General features: G+C 49.1%; 1 protein-coding gene across 1 annotated transcript in view; it reads left to right on the top strand.

Moving 5' to 3' along the window:
• Positions 1–20,632, top strand: part of THRA (thyroid hormone receptor, alpha) — a 198,270-nt gene that overhangs the window by 157,194 nt on the left and 20,444 nt on the right. Inside the window, exon 4 of the mRNA XM_015409341.1 lies at positions 20,253–20,353. Coding sequence (XP_015264827.1) covers positions 20,253–20,353 — 101 coding nt within the window. The remainder of the gene's footprint in view (positions 1–20,252; positions 20,354–20,632) is intronic.

Raw genomic sequence — 20,632 nt, 5'->3', positions numbered from 1 at the left:
TACATGTACAGCAATTCTTATAAGTCGTATGACTGTTGATTGCGGGTCAGACCTACACGACCGTTGACCTTATATTTGGCCACTGTGTGAGACACGATACTGGACTAGATGGACCACTAGTCTGATCCAGCAGGACTCTTCTTGTGTTCTTATCAGGGGAAGGCCTCGCTCTCTATGCCCTGGTGTTCACTCCAGAGGAACTGGTTGGCCACTATGTGAGACAGGATGCTGGGCTAGATGGTCTACTCGCCTGATCTAGCAGGGCTCATGTTCTTACAATTGCATAATACCCCTCTTTCACTCCTCCTTGACCCTAGGGGGCATTGTGGCACGTTATGCCCCATCACTGGAACACTGAAGAAGCAACCCTTGGTTTCTTGCACCTTCCCCAAAAGACACCGTTCATACAGTAGGAAATGCTGCCCAGAGACACTCATACACTCTGTAGAGGGTGAGATCCTCCGTGGGGTGGTGGGGCTCACACATTGTTTCATCTCCAGCAGTGTTGCCTAGTTGCAATTTGGGAGATGATACGGGGAGGGGGTGCCTACCCCAGGCAACACAATTTATGGCCCAGTAGCCATGTGCTGTGACGTGTCAGAGTGTGACCTCCTGTGTTTTGCACACCAGGAGGTTTGTTGCAGTTTGGTAGTTCGCCATGCATGCACAGCTGGTGGGCAGCAGCGTAGTGAAGGCGTGAGAATGACAGACCAGGACCTGGGAGAGCTGGGTTCAGATCTCCACTCTATCATGGAAGCACACCAGGTGAACCTTGGGCCAGCCACCCTCTTTCCGCCTAACCTACCTCACAGGGTGATTGAGGGCTCTGAGGATAAAATAGAGGAGGAGAGAATGATGTTGTGTGCCACTTTGGGTTAGGGTTGCCAGGTCCCCTTGTCGCTCCGGCAAGGGGATTTGGGGGGGTGTTCCAGGGGTGGGTGCTGTGGTATTTGGGTGAAACTCTATGGTTTTGTCACCCTCAAACCATAGAGTTTGCCCAAATCACTTCTGGGTGATGTCATCGCGTCAGGGACATTGCACGGTGACGTCCCTGTTTAGGGGCAGGGTTTCCCCACTGGCCGGCTGGTCCGCAGTGGGGAGAAGCCCCTGAAACCGGGGGATCCCCCACCTGGGGGGCTGGCAAGCCTGCTTAGTGTCTGTATTGGGGAGAAAAGTGGGGTAAAGAGATCTAAATATACATGGTTTGACATGATGAGTCAGTGCAGGCCTAGAGGGGCTATTGCAGATGGGCTTGAACAGAGTTCCGTAGCAACATCTTCACAAAGTGCGTTTTTTATCTTACCCCTCCTGCAAGAAGCTCAGGGCAGTGTACATGATTCTTCTTCCATTTTTTCCTCACAACAACCCTGTTGAGTTATAGGAGGCTGAGAGTGTGCGGCTGATCCCATATCCACCAAGTACATTGCGCGGCACAGTGGGGCATTGTATCCCAGTCTCCCAAACAGAAACACAGGAGAGGAGGGTATCCCTGTTTTCCACCATCAGCATTTGCTTAGCGGCTGGTCAGCAAAGGAGAGATCTCAGTAGTTAAAAGAAAGTCGGATCTAGCCTTGTCTTAGTGCTAGACCCACCAAGTAGAATCTTTTTTTTTACGGTAGAACAGGGATCCCTAACCTCTTTGAGCCTGTGGCCACCTTTGGAACTCTGACACCGTGTGGTGGGCAAAGCCACAAAATGGCGACTTTCCTTCAGTCACACAGTGAAGATCCTTTTGTGTTGTGGCGGCCGCTGCTGCCGAAGCAACTTTTATAGAAATCTGATGAGCCAATCAAACCTCCACTGGGTAAAAGCCCTGCCTGGCCTTGCCCCCTTTCTCAAAACACTTGGCAGGGCCAAAAAAGGTGTTAACGGGCACCATTTGGGGGGATTGATGCTGTAGAATTAAGAGATACCAAAAATCAGCAAATCAGCAAATACCGTGCTACAGACGATTATAAAACATCTCAAATAATTTTTATATATTTGTTGTTTTATATTTTTACAATTTATTCACCATATATTATTTATCATATAAGCCTTAATACATAGAAAGAATCCTATATCAAAACATCGAAGTATCGTCTCTTAATATATCACAAAAGATATTGCACAACCCCTTTATTAATATCAATCCTTAATTATACAAAAGTTCTTAGAGGGAGGACCATTGTAGAATTAAGAGGAGCAGCTTCGGAACCAGAAGTCCCCCCCCCCCAGTCCTTTAGCTGCAGAGATCAGGTTCTGCCCACTCACCAATAGCCCATCCTCTTCCAGATTAACCCAAGTCAGTACCAAAAGAATCCGTAAATTAAGAGCAGATCCACAGCTGGCATGTGCTTGCAGACCCACACGCTGCCAGGCCAGCGAAAACACATGTGCACACCAGGTCAGCAAGCACCTGGATAAGGGGGTGAATTTCCCACCCCCCACCCCCATTAAGCTGCAGATCAGACCTTCAGAGTGTGAGACCAGTCGAGGCAAAAGAAAGTTTCGGCAGGGGGCCGGGCAAACTCTCTTGACCCAAAGAGGCCGTCACCCAGACAGTAGGGCAGGATATCCTTCAGAAATCTATCCCTCTCGATCCCATTGGGTTTCTTTTGATCCCTTCTGCTGGCCAGGCGAAGGAGGTCACAGGGCAACTCAGGATATCGGTTCTCAAACGGCCAGCTCTGCAGGCAGAAGATAAAGCGTTAAAGGGCGTGGCTTCCTGTAGGGGATCCGGGAGGTGACGTTGCAGTGGGCCTGCGGGCGGGCGCATTCGAACACCAAGCCAGGGCTTTTCCCTTTGGGATGCGTTCCCCCCCCTCCTGCCCACCTGCTCCGTTTCTCTCCTAATCAAAACCTTCTCTTTTTCTTTCTTTTTTAATTTAATTTTTATTCCTTTTTTCTCATCATTTTTACAGCAACACTTGGCACTTAAAAGAGTCATAGGCATGACAATAAACATTTTCAACACGCCAGTCCACAAAAGTTAAGATAGTTACTATGAGTGTTCCAAAATATACATACATTAAAGAACCTCTTTAGAGTGTAGAACATAACAGAGAAAAGAAAAGGATTAATTAGAAAAACAAGAAGTTCCTATGTAATGGATTTTTTGGAATAGTCTCACTAATTTGTTATCTATAAAAGAAATACAGAAAGGAAAACAAAATGATTAATGTATACTTAATTAAATGGCTAACTCTAGGTAATGTTTAAAAACACATAGCTATTAACAAAAGCAAAATGGGAAAAAGCAAAGCCATACTAGCTGGATACAAGTATGTAAGTTATTGAGATGTTAGTTTCTTTTTCAATCAAAAAGGTCATCGGCTCTTCCACAACACTTTTTGAGCTTCTCAGCTTTTGGCCGACAGAATGGCCCTTTGTAAAGCCACAGGAGTCCGTGGAGTCTTGAGTAAGGGGGAAAGGGGAGAGAGAGAGATTCTGAAGGGGAAAAAATGTATCACGAACTGGAGTTTAGGTGAAGGAACGAAGTTTGAGTCCAGGGGCACCTTTAAGACGAACAAAGTTGAATTCTGGGCATAAGCTTTTGTGTGCTTGCACACTTCTTCAGATAGCGTGAAGAAGTGTGCATGCACACAAAAGTTTATACCCAGAATTAAACTTAGTTGCTGGACTCAGACTTTTTATTTTGCTTCAGAGCAACATGGTTACCCACCGGAGTTTAGGTGATCAATGGTCTAATTTAACACCTGGATCAAGACTGCCACCCACAAATTGGTTGTCATGGTTTGTGGTTTTCCTGTGGATTCGGGGGAGGTTCTGTAAATTTAAGAACTCCAGGGGGCAAGGACAGATTTCGCATCACCAGTAAATTGTGGATTCATTGGCCACTTTGCATTAAAAGATGCGTCTATTGATCTTGTAATCCACAGTTCTGTCAACCCAGGGTTCATTTAGTAGAAAAAGAGGTGCAGGAGCTCATTAGCATAACTCATTAGCATAGCTTATTTGCATATGTCACACCCCCTGACATCACTGGAAGTGTGTCAGAAGGCAACACCTACCGCTCAGGCTCCACTGGACTGTTTTGGATTGCTAGCTATTGGGGTGGGGGACATGCAGATCTGTCCTCGCAGAGGAATAAAACTTGGTCTTAAAGGTGCCACTGGACTGTTTTGGGCCAGGGGGGCCGGGGGGCGTTCTGCAACTTACCTGGCTGCTTCTTGCTCTGACTGAGGGCTGCTGGGAGCAGGGGGTGGGGCTTGTTGCATGTGCCCGCCCTCTGGGCTCTTTACTGCCGGAGCTCCGCTCCTGTGCTCTCCTGCAGGAAATGACCCCTGTGTCAACCTCATATTATTTTGAATTAGTGGTTGCCAGATGGAGAATTTCTCTCAGTGCAAGAGAACTTTTAGCACAAATCTCTAAAAAAGGGGAGCGGTAGGGAGACCAAAGGGCATAGGAGTTTGACTCCGAATTAAAAATAAAATTTCCCTTTGCTCAGGTCTGGTGTACAGCAGGAGTCCCCAGCCTTTTCAAGCAAGTGGGGCACCTTTGGAATTCCAAATCACAAAATGGCTGCCACAGAAGGCCGAGCTAGCCACAAAATGTCGGAGAGCAAGGTTATATATAACTCTTATAGGACCTCTTCAGCATTTCGGGCAGGAACTCTGTTTAACAGGATGCAACCAATAAGAAGCCCTGCTAGCCCCACCCACTTTCTGAAAGCATTTGGCGGACACCAGGAAAGGTATCAGCTGGCATTGTGATGCCCACTGGTACCATGTTGGGGACCCCTGTTGTCCAGTGTAACATGGAGGACATGTGGCCTTACTGAGGAATCCACGCGCTCATTGTGGGTTTATGCTCCATACCACACATTACAGTGTGCGTGTGATGAGAAGTGCAGATACCCACCCACTGTTCCACCACATGTTAAGGGTTCTCAGTTCAGTGACTATGTAAATGGCTTGAGCCAGTTTGGTGTAGCGGTTAAATGTGCAGACTCTAGAACCGGATTTGATTCCTCACTCCTCCACTTGCAGCTGCTGGATGACCTTGGGCAGGCCATAGTTCTGTCAGAGCTGTTCCCTCAAGGATAGTTCTGGAAAGAGTCCCACCTACCTCACAGGGTGTCTGTTGTGGGGAGGCGAAGGGAAAGGAGATTGTAAGCCACTCTGAGACTCCGAGTGAAGGGCGGGGTATAAATCCAATCTCCTCCTCCTCCTCCTCCTCCTCCTGGAAGCTGAGTAGGGAAGGTGTATGGCAAAAGCTTTTTCTAGGGTTGCCAGGTCCCATCTTCTGCGGCAGGGGGATTTGGGAGGCGTCCCGGGAAGGGGTGGGGCCATCCCCGACACAATGATGTCATGCAGAGTGACGTCATTGCACCGGGGACGCAGCACACACCACCGCCCACTTCTCCCCAACCATTGAAAGGGAACCTTCCCTTTAGATGGTAGGGGGGAATTGGGTGCCGTGCACTCCTGCCCTGCAAGCCGCGAATTTGCTACTTTCGGGACAGGAGCTAGCAGCCCCTGCTCAAAAAGAGTGGGCACTGCACACGCCTGCCCTGCAAGCCAAAAATTCACAGCTTGCGGGGCCGGTGTGCATGGCGTCCACACTTTTCAAGCCGGGGTGCAGAGGATTGTTTTGGGTGGGGCTGCCCCCTGCTGGCCAGCTAGCCAGTGTCCGAGGGGAGCCTCAGAAATTGGGGGATTCCCCCCGCCCCCACCTGGGGACCGGCATTCCCAGCTTTTTCTGAGCCTTAAAAAAAAGCCTGCGCAAATTGGTCTAAGGTGGCTGCAAATTGTGTGGTCTCTCAGTGGGGGAGAGGGCGTCGGCCCTGTACCCTGGATGCTTCTGCTTCTTATCCAGATGCTGGCTGTCTAGCTGGCAGGGAGGGAGAGGAAAGGAGGCCTCCTCATCTTCTCCCCCCCACCACCACCACCCCAAACCATTGGGGTTTTTATGTTGCAAACAGCTGTGCTCCAGATGGTCAGAAGATCCACTACCTTTTCCCACCACCGCCTGTCTGTCTAGCTCCCTCTGGAAAATCATATCTGGTCTTTGAGGCCCTTTCTCTCTATGTATGTAGGAGGGAAAAGTGTGTACCGCCTCGCGTTCGAAGGGCTCACACATGTGTGTTTTGCCCGGAATGCATTAAGAATTTGAGACAGGCGGATGACTCCACGTTACTGGCAGAAAATAGCGACGGATTGAAATGGCCGCCATGGAAGGTTAAAGCGGCAAAGCTGGTTTACAGCTGAACATCAAGAAGACAAAAGTAAGGACTACTGGGGAATTACACAACTTTAAGAATGAGAAAGAAGAAATTGATATTTTTCAGTTTTGATATTGTTTGGTGCAGTGATTAAGTGCGCGGACTCTAATCTGGGAGAACCAGGTTTGATTCCCCACTCCTCCACTTGCAGCTGCTGGATGTCCTTGTGCAAGCCATAGTTCTGATAAGAGCTGTTCTTGAAAAAGAGCAATTTCTGTCAGAGCTCTCTCAGCCCCACCTACCTCACCAGATGTCTGTTGTGGGGATGGGGAGGAGTTTGTAAGCCACTCTGAGACTCCTTTGGGTAGTGAAGGGCGGGGTATAAATCCAATCTCCTCCTCCTCCTCGGCTCCAACATCAACCAAAAGGGAGACTACAACCAAGAAATTGGAAGGAGATCGAGACTGGGGCGGGCAAAGATGAAGGAGCTAGAAAAGATTCTTAAGTATAAGGATGAGTCGCCGGTGACCAAACTCAAAATAAATTCATGCCACAGTATTCCCCATTACTATGTCTGGGTGCGAAAGTCGGACAATGAAGAAGGCTGACAGGAAGAAAGCTGAAAACAGCAAGAGTTTAGTAGCGCCTTAAAGACTAACAAAAATATGTGGCAGGGGAGGAGCTTTTGTGAGTCACTGCTCACTTCTTTAGGTATCTGAAGAAGTGAGCAGTGACCCACAAAAGCTCATCCCCTGCCACATATTTTGTACGTCTTTAAGGTGCTCCTGGACTCTTGCTCTTTTCTACCACCACAGACAGACTAACATCTTGATCTGTCTCCAAGGAAGAAAGTTGATTCATTTGAATTGTGGTGTTGGAGGAGAGTTTTACGGATACCGCGGACCAGTGTTCCCTCTAAGCTGAGCTAGTGTGAGCTAGCTCACAATTCAGTCTCCAGCTCACACATTTTTGTCTTAGCTCAGGAAGGAGGGCTCCAGAGCTAACTAATTTATGTAGTAGCCAAATCACTTGCTCACAACTTTAATGCTAGTAGCTCACAAAGTAAAATTTTTGCTCACAGTCAGAGGTCATTTCGGGGGGGAACGCAGTTCCCCCGGGTGAGGTGCAGGGGGCGGGGCACATGACGAAGCCCCGCCCCCTGCTTCCGGCCGCCCTGCTTCCAGCCCTCATTCAGCCAGGAGGAGGCAGGAGAAGAGGGAGGGTAAGTTGCTTCCTCCCCGCCTCTCCCCACCCCTGCTTGCTTGGGGCCAGGGAGGGCCTTGGCGGGGCTTCCTCGCACTCCCGCTGGCCTTGCAGGTCCACCGCCGGGCCCCTGATGTCAGGGGGTGTGGCCTACGGGGGAGGGCGGGGTATAAATTCAACAAATAAATAAAATAAATATGCTAATGAGTTATGCTAATGAGTTCCCCTAGCTCTTTTTCTACGAAATGACCCCTGCTCACAATAATCCACACCTTAAAGGGAGCATTGCTGCGGACTACCCAAAAGACACATCAGTGGGTTCTAGATCAAATCAAGTCCGAACTCTATCTGAAAGCTAAAATGACTAAACTGAGGCTCTTGTACTTTATGAGAGGGCAAGAATCACTGGAAAAGACAATAATGCTAGAAAAATTTTAAGTCTTCAGGCCCACTGCTGGACCTCCTGATGGCACCCGGTATTTTTGGCCACTGTGTGACAGAGTGTTGGCCTGGATGGGCCACTGGCCTGATCCAACACTGGCTTCTCTTATGTTCTTAAAAGAGGAAGACCCAAGGTGAGATAGATTGACTCAGTCAAGGAAGCCACAAAGGCCCTCACTTTGCAAGACCTGAGCAGGGCTGTTAACGAGAGGACGTTTTGGAGGACACTCATTCATAGGGTTGCCATAAGTTGGAAGGGACTCGACAGGACACACACACACAGATACATTCATTAGTAAGTGTAATTAACTAGTGAATTCCCAGTGAGTGTTACTTCTTTCAAAAAGAGACAGGGTATGTATGTGTGTATGATCTTCTTGTATTGTTTTCAGTTTGGTGTAGTGATTAAGAGCAGTGGACTCTAATTTGGAGAACCAGGTTTGATTCCCTACTCCTCCACATGAAACCAGCTGGGTGACCTTGGGTCAGTCACAAGTTCTTGCAGAACTGTTCTCTCATGAGGAATTCTCAAAAAAGCTCTCTCAGTCCCATCTACCTCACAGGGTGTCTTTAGTGGAGAGAGGAAGGGAAAGGAGATTGTAAGCCACTCTGAGACTCCTTTGAGTAGTGAAGGGCGGGCTATAAAAACCAGCTCTCCTCCTCCCCACCTCCGTGCACCCCAAGCGGAGAAAAAGTTACCTGAGAAATTGGTCCTGAGCCACTAGACTTTCCTAACTTCCTGGATGGTTTCTCATAGAATCATGGAATGTTAGAGTTGGAAGGGACCTTGCAGGTCATCTAGTCCAACCCCCTGCACTCTCCAGGAGCATAGCTGAAAGACAGCCCTACAACATACCCGAAAGATGGCCATCCAGCCTCCGCTTGAAAATGTCCAGCGAAGGAACATCCACCACCTCCCGAGGCAGACTGTTCCACTGCTCAACCACTCTTACAGTTAGGAAGTTTCTCCTGCTGTTTAGCCAGTAACGACTCCCTTTTAATTTCCACCCATTAGATTTAGTCTTGCAATCCGGAGCAAGAGAGATCTGCTCCATCTTCTACATGACAACCCTTCAAATACTTGAAGACTGCAATCATGTCCCCTCTAAGCCTTCTCTTTCCCAGGCTAAACAGACCCAACTCTTTCAGCCTTTCCGCATAAGACGGATTCCAACCCTCTCACCATCCTGGTTGCCCTCTTCTGGACACCATCGAGCTTGTCAACATCCTTCCTAAAATGTGGTGCCCAAAACTGGACACAGGACTCCAGGTGGGGCCTGACCATAGCAGAATAGAGCGGAACTACCACCTCCCTTGATCTGGACACGATGCTTCTGTTTAATGCATCCTAAGATTGCATTAGCTTTCTTCACAGCCACATCGCACTGCAGGCTCATGTTTAGCTTGTGATCTCATTTAATGTAGCCGTGAGACTGATCACTTGCTGATAAGGTTGCCAACTCTGGCCTAGGAAATTCCTGGAGATTTGGATGCAGTGCCTGTGGAGAGGAGAATTTGCGGAAGGAGCTCACCTAGAGTCTGTATGCTAGACCATAGAGTCTACCTTCTGAAGGTGCCATTTTCTCCAGGGGAACTGGTCTCTGTAGTGTGGCGATCAGTTGTGATTCCAGGAGAACTCCACGCCCCACCTGGACCCCTGCTTGCAAGAACGTTGGCGTTTCGTGCAACAAACACTTAAACATGTAAACAACATATGTGCAAATTTAAACACCCATGTTGAGGAGCCGCTAGCACACATACACGGGTGTTTAAAAACGTGCCTTATCATCTGCATGTTGTGTTTGCTGTACAAAGTGTAGTGAAAATCAGTACCGTCCTCGGCTAGCACTATGTCCTTGTTTCCCACTCCCCATTCTAGTCTCCTAGAATCCTACTTCCAGTTTTGGTAGAGAGAGGAGGACCTGGTTTTAAAATGAAGGTACTAGGAGCTGCGGTGGCTCAAGTGGTTAAGACGCTGAACTGCAGGCTGTGGAAGTACTGGTAGTTCAGCAGTTCGAGATCCGAGTGTGCCTCATGACGGAGTGAGCTCCCGTCTCTAGTTCCAGCTCCTGCCAACTTAGCAGTTCGAAAGCAAGAATTTGCAAGTAGATAAATAGGTACCACTTCAGTGGGAAGGTAACAGCATTCCGTGTGCCTTGGTGTTTAGTCATGCCGGCCACATGACGACGGAAACATCTTCGGACAGCGCTGGCTCTTCGGCTTGGAAACGGAGATGAGCACTACAACCCTAGAGTTGGATTCGACTGGCTTTCGAGCAAGGGAACCTTTACCTTTACAGCAGTACAGCAGTTTCTAAAACACACAGACCCTTTTTAATTGATTATATAGAACCAAGTTATTCACTCATGTGCATTTCGTATGTTTATAGTAATGAAATATGTGGGGTTTTTTTTCACTTTTTTGATGTTTGAAAGATCGTGCTGACTTTTAAAGGGTCGCCCCGGTATAATTGGGGATTCAGCTTTGGTGCCAGTTTGGTGTAGTGGTTAAGTGCGTGGACTCTAATCTGGGAGAACCGGGTTTGATTCCCCACTACTCCACCTGCAGCTGCTGGATGACCTTGATCAAGCCATAGTTCTGACAATAGCTGTCCTGGAAAGAGCAGCTCTTGGAAGAGTTCTCTCAGCCCCACCTACCTCACAGGGTATCTGTTGTGCGGAGGGGAAGGGAAAGGAGTTTGTAAGCCCCTCTGAGACTCTGAGTGAAGGGCGGGGGTATAAATCCAATCTCCTCCTCCTCCTCCTCCTCCTCCTCTTCTTCTTCTTCTGTCAATGAACACATGAACAGATGAAGCTGCCTTGTACTGAATCAGACCCTTGTTCCGTCAAGGTCAGTGCCGTCTACTCAGACTGAGGCAACGGCTATCCGGGGTCTCAGGCAAGAGGTCTTTCACATCACCTCCTACCTCATCCTTTGAACTGGAGATGCCGGGGGATCGAACCGGGGACCTTCTGTGTGCCGAGCAGATGCTCTGCCAGTGAGCCACAGCCCCTCCCCAACAGAAAGTTGTCAGATCAGTTCAACCTCTATAAGGATAGTAAAATATTGGTTGAGAAAGCTCACACAAGGCCTGTGGACAGGGGTAGCTGTGTGCTGTTGCTGGGAAGCTTAAGAAGAGTAGAAGAGGAGGTGTAGGTTTTTATACCTCCCTTAAGGAGTCTCAGAGAAGCTTACAACTGCCTTCCCTTCCTCTCCCCACAACAGGAACATTGTGGGGTAGGTGGGGCTGAGAGAGTTCTGAGGGAACCGTCACTGGCCCAAGGTCACCCAGCAGCCTTCATGTAGAGGAGGAGTGGGGAATCAAACCCAGTTCTCTAGATTAGAGTTCACTGCTCGTTATCATCACACCGCACTGGCCTCACTTTGGAAGGGCTTGGAAGCCCAACGGCAAGATGGCTAGAGAAGGAATGTTTCACATTGCGTAGTCCGCCTTGAGTCCAGTGGGACCAGGAGGCTATCAAATAAATAAATAAATGTGGATCTGAGAAACCGAAGCCCTGCTGAGGATCTGGGAGGACAAGATCACACAGGGCCTAGGAGTGGGAAGCCCAAAATGACATTGGGCAGGAAAGACAGGTGGGAAGGAAGCCCCAGGCCTGGGAGAAGTTGATGCTGTGTCCATGCATCACAGGATATTGTGCTGTGGGAATTATTTGCAACTGAAATGTGTTTGGTGTAGTGGTTAAGTGCACGGACTCTAAACTGAGTTTGATTCCCCACTCCTCCACTTGCACCTGCTAGATGACCTTGGGCAAGCCGTAGTTCTGATAAGAGCTGTTCTTGAAAAAAAGAGCAGTTTCTGTCAGAGCTCTCTCAGCCCCACCTGCCTCACAGGGTGTCTGTTGTGGGGAGGGGAAGGGGAAGGAGTTTGTTAGCCGCTCTGAGACTCCTTTGGGTAGTGAATCCAATCTCTTCTCTTCTTCTTCTTGTCTGAAAAGGAATGTGGGAGCAGCACAGGTCTGAGGGGGAAAAAAGAGTGGAACTGTGAACAGATCGAGATGAAGGGGTCAGGGACATGGCGATGAAACTGAGCTGCTCCTACATGTCCTTGAGCAGGGGCTGTGGCTCAGTGGTAGAGCATCTGCTGGGCATGCTGAAGGTCCCAGGTTCAATCCCCGGCATCTCCAGTTCAGATGACCAGGCAGTAGGTGATGCGAAAGGCCTCAGCCTGAGACCCTGGAGAGCTGCAGCCAGTCTGAGTAGACAGTACTGACCTTGATGGACCAAGAGTATATAAGGCAGCTTCGTGTGTTCATGTGGGTATCGCGCTGTGGTGGCACTGTAGCAATTATGTGCAGCTGGATTTCCCTGTGAGGGCAAGCCCATCCAGTGACAAGTGATGTATGGATTCTGCTTCAGAGGGGAAGCTCCAGAGAGCCTGGGAGGGTGAAGGGGGCAGAACAATGTGGGCAGTGGCCTGAAGGAAAGAGAGACAAAGGCACAGAGTTCATGAACGGTAGCCATCATAGCTGAATGTGACCTCTGGGTTCAGAGGGATAGATGCTGAGGGAACGAGTCAGCAGGGGAGTTGCCGGTGGGCTCTGCCGGTGGGCTACCGCGTGGCATTTGACAGGCCACAGTCAGAAGTGGGAAGCTGGACTAAATAAACCAGGCCCCCCCAACACGGTGCCCTTGGGCACCACAGCACCCACCGGCACATTTTCTGGTGCCTACCAAATGTATTTAAGAGGTGGGTGGGGCCAGTTAGGGCTTTTGCCCAGCAAGGCTTATGATTGGCTGTGTTGTTTTTTTTAAGAAGAAGAAGAAGAAGAAGAAGAAGAAGAAGAAGAAGAGGAGGAGGAGGAGGAGGAGTGTGCCAGAGCTTGTGACTGACCCAAGGTCACATCAGCAGGTGCAAGTGGAGGAGTGGGGAATCAAACCCGGTTCTCCCAGATTAGAGACCGCTCACTTAACCACTACACTAAACTGGCTCTCATGCGCTTTAATGTTGCTTTGGCAGCAGCTGCCACCACAACACAAAGATCTTCACTGTGTGACTGAAGTTAAGCTGTGGCCGCCGTTTTGTGGCTGGCTCCGCCTCCTGCGGCAGCCATTTTGGGGCAGCCATTTTGTTCCATGCCGTATCAGAATCCCAAATGTGCCCACAGGCTCAAAAAGGTTGGGGATCCCAAAATAAATCATCGGTCTGATCCAGAGGGGGGGACGGGGACCCCTGACTGTAATTCCCACTCCGGCATGAAAGTTCACTTGGGTGACTTTGGACCGGTTGCTGACGCTTTTTCTCTCAGCCCAGCTTGCCTCTCAGGGTTGTTCTGAGGGAGAAATGGAGGACAAGAGAACAGTGTTATCAGCTGCCTTCGGGGAGAAAAGCGGGATATAAGTAAATAAATAAATAAATGGTCATTAAAATTAACATATGGAGCAGAGGTCCATTGGTGGCTATTTGCCACAAGGTATAGGTAGGAACTCTGGGGCACGTGATGCTCTGTATTCTTGGGGGGGGGGTCAACAGGGGGAGGCCTCCTAGTGTCCTGGCCCCACTGCTGGACCTCCTGATGGCACCTGGTGTTTTTGGCCACTGTTGGACTGGATGGGCCATTGGCGTGATCCATCCAACATTGGCTTCTCTTATGTTAATATGTTCTTAGAATTAATGCTTTTTAAAACAAAAAATAGAGAATCCGCCATGAAATAATGCGAGGCTGCGTCACTTCAAGAGGGACGATATGCTGTAGGTAGCATTTGGGGGGGGTGCAAACAAAAAACTTTATCGCAGCAATCACACGATATTGGAGATTTTACAAGGAATCGAAATAACGTGATTTTAAAAATGGAATATGTTTTATATAATAATGCTATGGCATGAGTAACTTATTTAAGAAACGTAGTCTGAGTGTGCTTGTATCATGGGGGCCAAGATGACTGTGTTATCACCTTTAAATTAATGTCGATTTTGCAATACATTGTTTTTCTTCACTTTCTGTTTTTTTTAATATCTATATATCTAATAGCCAAGTTGCCCCCTCTGTGCGGATAGCTAAATCTGCACATCGGGGGCACTTGGAGGGGAGGGAGAGGTTTGTGTGCACGTGGGGCGGTCCCCACATGTGCACAAAAATCCTAAATCTTGAAAAAAACTTTGGGGGGTGTTTAAATGCCCCCCAAAACTCACAGAGCGTCCCCTGCGTATGCGCAGGGAACGCTCTGTGACCGCCGCAGACGCCGACACCGCTGGGAAGGTAAGCAGCGAGCCGGCAGGGGGGGAGGAGAAAAAGCCACTTCGGAGCCGGGGGGAGGAGAAAAACCCGCAAGGACCGAGCAGCCCACAATGCGCCGAGGAGGAAAGGGCGGGCGGAGAGCCAGGCGAGCCGGGATGGCCATTGTGTCCCGCCCCCAGAAGCAGCAGCTCTGAGCGCCTTCCTCCCGGCCTGGCTGCTGCAATTCCTTCCCTTCCCGAGCTGGGGCGGGTGTGACATGCAGCGGCTCAGCTAGCCAAGGAGGCCGAGGGGCTGCTGCGCGGGCTCCCGGGCAACTGTCTGGCGGCGAGGGGGCGAGGGAGTCGGCGGTGGCGGTTGCGGCCGGTATCTCCATCCATGGCCCTTTGGTCGTTCCTGGTTCTGATGGCGGCGACATATAGTGAGGAGGCGGGAACCACCGAAGAGCAGGCGACCCGGGGCTGGGGCGACGAAAAGTGCCATTATTACGCGGGGGGCGAGGTGTATCCCGGAGAGGCATTGCGGATGCCCGTCACTGACCACTCCCTCCACCTCAGCAAGGCCAAGAGTAGGGGCCCCAAAGGCCCGTCGTCGCGCCGGGAAAGGCAACGGGGGAGGGGGGGACTCGGGGGAGTGCGTGAAGGGGGCGGGGAGGCACCACAGAACCCCGCTTCCCGCAAATAGCCGTGGCCTGAAAGCGAAAAACGGGGGTAACGGGTAGGAAGAAGACTAGAGGCGCCGCTCTACCCCTTACCCCTCGCGGCTTTTTCTCCATCCCCCCCCACTAGAGCCGCCGTTTGCAGCTCTGCCTCCCTCCCCACCCCACCTCCCCCCCAAAGGTAAGTGGCGCGCGTGCGAGCCCCAGCCGGGCTCCTCGCCCACCTACCCAACTAGCCCGAAGTCCTGGACTTCGCACGGGCGGCGGGCAAGAGAGGCGTAGAGAGGGGGCGCGCCAGGGCAGCCCCGGCCGGCTGCAGGACCATGCTCCCCCCCCCCCCCCCGGGTCCTGGCAGCAAAGCCTGAGCACCTTCCAGCCTTCAGGCCTGCTGATTTCCCCCCTTGGGCACCGGTGGCAAGGCCTGAGTGGCTTCTAGCCGCCAGGCTCGCGAATCTCCCCCCTAGGCACTGGCAGTGAGGCCTGAGCGCCTCCCAGTTGCCAGCCGCCGCAGAGTTCCCAGAGCGTTCTTTGCGCATGCGCAGAGAACGCTCTTTTGGGGGGTTTTAAATATCCCGTGCACAGTTTTTAAAACTTTTTTGTTTTCCAGCTCACACTGACTCATTGATTTTTCTGCACACCTGGGGACTGCCTGAAGTGTGCAGGAAAATCTCCCTGCTTCCCAAGTGCCCCCGATGTGCGGATTTAGATAACCGTGCGGATTTAGATATCTGCACGGAGAGGGCAAGTTGGCTATTAGATATATAGATAGCAGGAGCTCTCCAGGTGCGACCTGGAGGTTGGCAACCCTAATTGCATCTGACAAAGTAGGCACTGGTATGCTGGAATAAAATGATGTTAGTCTTTACTGCACTTCTAGATTCTCCTGTTATTTTTTTGCAGCGACCTCCCACAGATGAGCAGAGAGCAGAACACCCAGTCGATCTGAAATTTTTGTAATCAAACTGCACATGTAGAATCACAGAATCATAGAGTTGGAAGGGGCCTCCATGGTCATCTAGTCCAACCCCCCTGCACAATGCAGGAAGTTCACCAATACCCCCTCCCTCCACACCCCCAGTGACCGCTGTTCCACGCCCAGAAGATGACAAAAAAAAAAAACTTCTCCAGGATCTCCAGCCAAACTGGCCTGGAGCAAAATTGCTTCCTGTGCTGCTTGGCATTCTTACACTGCTAAGTTAACCGCAGTCTCACACACATACCACATACACACAACACATATATGTCTCTCTGTGTGTGTGTTATGTACCATCAAGTCACTTCTGACTTATGGTGACCCTATGGAATGAGCATCCTCCAAAACACCTTTACGTTAACAGCTTTGCTCAGGTCTTGCAAAGCGAGAGCCGCAGCTTCCTTGGCTGAGTCCATCCATCTCATGTCGGGTCTTCTTCTTTTCCTGCTGCCTTCAACTTTTCCTAGCATTGTTGCCTTTTCCAGCGACTCTGGTCTTCCCATAATGTGATCCTGACAGAGTCAGGATTCAAAATGATCAAGATAGGCAGGAACAGTGGGCTGAGATAAATAAAATGAATTTCGATAGAGATTCCTACACTTAGTCCTACACCAAGGACAAAAAATCAAAGGCACAGATATAGAATGGGAGGGGCTTGGCTTGACAGCAGCACATGTGAAAGGGATCTAGGTGTTCTGGTTGATCACAAGCTAAACATGAGCCTGCAGTGCGATGTGGCTGTGAAGAAAGCTAATGCAATCTTTGGATGCATTAACAGAAGCATCGTGTCCAGACCATGGGAGGTGGTAGTTCCGCTCTGTTCTGCTATGGTCAGGCCCCACCTGGAGTCCTGTGTCCAGTTTTGGGCACCACATTTTAGGAAGGATGTTGACAAGCTCGATGGTGTCCAGAAGAGGGCAACCAGGATGGTGAGAGGGTTGGAATGATCTATTCTCTCTTGCTCCGGATTGAAAGACTAGATCTAATGGGTGGAAATTACAAGGGAGTCGATACCGGCTAAATATCAGGAGAAACTTCCTAACTGTAAGAGTGGTTGAGCAGTGGAACAGTCTGCCTCGGGAGGTGGTGGATGCTCCTTCGCTGGATGTTTTCAAGCGGAGGCTGGACGACCATCTGTCGGGTATGTTGTAGGTATGTAGGGCTGTCTTTCGGCTATGCTCCTGCAGAGTGCAGGGGGTTGGACTAGATGACCTGCAAGGTCCCTTCCAACTCTAACATTCTGTGATTCTGTGATAGCCTCCATTTAGTCGTTTCAGCTTGATTTGATCTAGAACCCACAGGTTTGCCTTTTGGGCAGTCTGCAGTATCCATAGAACTCTCCTCCAACACCACATTTCAAAGCGATCCACTTTCTTCCTGTCCGCTTTCTTCATTGTCCAACTTTCACACCCATACATAGTCATGAGGAATACTATGGCATAATATTATTCTAAAAACATATGCCTGAACTTCAAGGAATGTTTTGGGTTTTTTTAAGTTAAACCCGTGTGTTCTTTTCTTTCAGAAATTAAATTCTCAAGCTCTGTACACAGAGCTCGGGTAGGCTCTGTCAGCCCTGCAATTATAATCTGGTTTTAAATTGGCCATGAAAAAAGCGGTCAAGAATCTGCAATGAATCCCATCTGAAACTCCTTACGTCTTCATAGAGGCTTGTGTGAAATAAGTTTTCAGTTTGAGAAATATTCTGTGGGACCAGAGGAAGTATGTCTCCTCTTCCCGAAGTGGAGTTGTTGCTTGGATGTGGGAAAGAACATTTACTTTCTGATGGAATGTTAGAACTTGGAGCCGTCCAATGAAAACTGGATTGCAGCCATTTTCGGACTTGTAAAATATCTAATTAAACCATGAAACTCATTGCCTCAAGATGTTGTAGTGGTCATGGATGTAAACGGTTTTCCAGGAAGGATCGCACAATAGTGGAAAAACAGGTCTGTCAACAGACTAAGTTGTTTCTGAAGGAGCTTCTTAGTGTTTTTAGATCAGTAATTTCCAGATTGTGTGTCACAGCATACTGGTATATCCCAAGAAATAAATAATATAGCTATATGAACCCAAACTAAATTTACTCGCAAAAGAGTCTGCTTGCAGCATCTCTGTATGAGTTACTCCTCAAGCCTTGCCTTCTCCTTGGGGAAGGAGTTTGTGCATGTGGGGAGAGGGATCATTCAAACTCTCCTAATGCAGTGATGCAAAACAATTGCTCACTCTTGGAGGAGGTGTGATGCAGAGAAATAAAGGATGGTGTTCTTTGTAATTCATACTTCTGTATCCTAACGTGCTGGTTTTAGAATGTGTTGACAGACCTATTTCAGTTAAGACTCATTAAAATCCTTAGAAGAAGCCTTTCTCTGTATACCTTCCCCCACCCCTCCAAAAAATCATGGTAATGCTCCCTCTAAGCTGTGGAGTCTTGTGAGCAAAAATTCTACTTTGTGAGCAAGCAGTTTGGCTACTGTACTCTTTGCTCTGGAGCCATCCTTCCTGAGCTAAGACAAAAATGTGTGAGCTGGAGGCTAAAAAACAGTGAGCTAGCTCACACTAACTCAGCTTAGAGGGAACACTGGTTAGCAAGATCTATGGCTTTCTTGGTAGAAATGGCTGAAGAGTCTGGGACTTTTCAGTTTAGAAAAGATTATTAAGGGGGGACGTGATAGAGGTTTATAAAATTATGCATGGGGTAAAGAGAGTGGACAAAGAGAAAATTTTCTCCCTCTCCCAAAATACTAGAACTTGAGGGTATCCAATAAGAACATAAGAGAAGCCAATGTTGGATCAGGCCAATGGCCCATCCAGTCCAACACTCTGTCACACAGTGGCCAAAAATACCAGGTGCCATCAGGAGGTCCAGCAGAGGGGCCAGGAGACTAGAAGCCCTCCCACTGTTGCCCAAGCACCAAGCATACAGTGCATCACCTGCCCCAGCCTGTGAGTTCCTATCTATACCTTGTGGCTAATAGCCACTGATGGATTTCTGCTCCATATGTTTATCCAGTTCCCTCTTGAAGCTGTCCATGCTTGTAGCCGCCGCCACCTCCTGTGGCAGTGAATTCCATGTGTTAATCACTCTTTGGGTGAAGTACTTCCTTTTATCCGTTCTAACCCGACCGCTCAGCAATTTCATCGAGTGCCCACGAGTTCTTGTATTGTGAGAAAGGGAGAAAAGTACTTCTTTCTCTACCTGCTCTATCCCATGCATAATCTTATAAACCTTGATCATGTCACCCCTCAGCCGTCGTTTCTCCAAGCTAAAGAGCCCCAAGCACTTTAACCTTTCCTCATAGGGAAAGTGTTCCAACCCTTTTATCATTCTAGTTGCCCTTTTCTGCACTTTTTCCAATGCTATAATATCCTTTTTGAGGTGTGGTGACCAGAACTGTACACAGTACTCCAAATGAGGATGTACCATTGATTTATACAGGGGCATTATGATACTGGCTGATTTGTTTTCAATTCCCTTCCTAATAATCCCCAGCATAGTGTTGAAACTAATGGGCAGTAGGTTCAGGACAGAAAAGGAAATGCTTCTTTACATAGAGTGATTAAAATGTGGGATTCACTCCCAGATGATGGCCACAGAAATAAACAGCTTTAAAGGGGGATTAGATAGATTCATGGAGGAGAAGTCTATCAATGGCTACTAGCCATGGTGGCTGAGGCACTAGTCCTCTGAATCCCAGAGCCAGGAGGCAGCATCAGGGGAAGGCCTCGGCCTCTATGCCCTGTTGCTGGCCACCCAGAGGAACTGGTTGGCCACTGTGTGAGACAGGAGGCTGGACGAGATGGACCGTTGGTCTGATCCAGCAGGGCTTTTCTTATGTTCTTGTGAGTGTTGAGGTTTGAACAATAGTGTGTCCAGGTTCTTAACTCTGGGAAGCCTGTTGATTGTTCCCTTCCTGCTTAGTGATTGGAATCTATATGAAAAAAAAAAATCTTCTAGTTAATGAAATTTGAGAGTTTTTCAGACAGTTTTAGTTCACTGCTATTTGCCCGTGGTGGTAGTTTTGGTGTTTTCCTGCTGTAATAATATGCCATTTTATGGTATTTTTTGTTTAATAGAGTATAAGTAACGTTGAGAGCCCAAATGTACAAGTAGAACAAAGTGTGTTTTTTTAAAAAAAAGTTTAAATAAAGGTTATTGAAGTGGAACCTCCAGATTCGAAGAGAGTATATATGTCTGATCACGCAGTGCTGGACACAAGCGACAAAAAGTGATGGTCACCGTCCTGCCAACGTCTCCGTTTCCTTTGGCTCCTGTAGGGTTGCCAGTTCTCGGTTGGGAAATACCCTGGGATTTGGGGGGTGGAGCCCGGGGAGGGGTTTGGGAGGGGAGGGGCCTCAGCGGAGTACAGTGCCATGGAAACCATCCTCTAAAGCCGCCATTTTCTCCAGGGGAACCGATCTCGGTCATCTGGAAATCAGTTGTAATAGCAGGAGAACACCAGGTGCCGCCTGGAGGTTGGCATCCCTGTAAACTACAGATACAGCCTGCTGGGCAAGATGGATCCTTGCCATAGAAGAGATTTTCACCTCCTTGTGCTGCAGGATTCACCATCAAGCTCTGACCACTTGGCTCTGTTTTCCTCCCCTCCACAGGGTACATCCCTAGCTACTTGGACAAAGATGAACAGTGCGTTGTATGTGGAGACAAAGCCACGGGGTACCACTACCGATGTATCACCTGCGAAGGCTGCAAGGTAATAAGTGCTTGGGAGGGAGCGGGTGGTGGTGGTTGACTCTTTTGTGGCCCAGTATGCGCCGTCTGTTCAAATGCCACATAACCCCTAGGCAACTGCCTAGGATGGCAAGTCACAGAGGGCAGTGCTTTTGCTGCTGGAATCAGGGGAAGGCCTTTGGCCTTGTACACACAGGGGACAAAGTAGGGGGTGAAGGTTGTGGAGTCAACTGAGTCCATAAAGCTCAGAGCCGGCTCCATGAACAGCAGTCCTGCAGAGCCAAGGTGCGTTGAGAAGTAC

This window comes from Gekko japonicus, unplaced genomic scaffold (genome assembly GCF_001447785.1).
Source record: "Gekko japonicus isolate JY-2015 unplaced genomic scaffold, Gekko_japonicus_V1.1 scaffold678, whole genome shotgun sequence".
Lineage (NCBI taxonomy): Eukaryota > Metazoa > Chordata > Lepidosauria > Squamata > Gekkonidae > Gekko > Gekko japonicus.
This window is presented reverse-complemented; position numbering and strand designations above follow the sequence as displayed.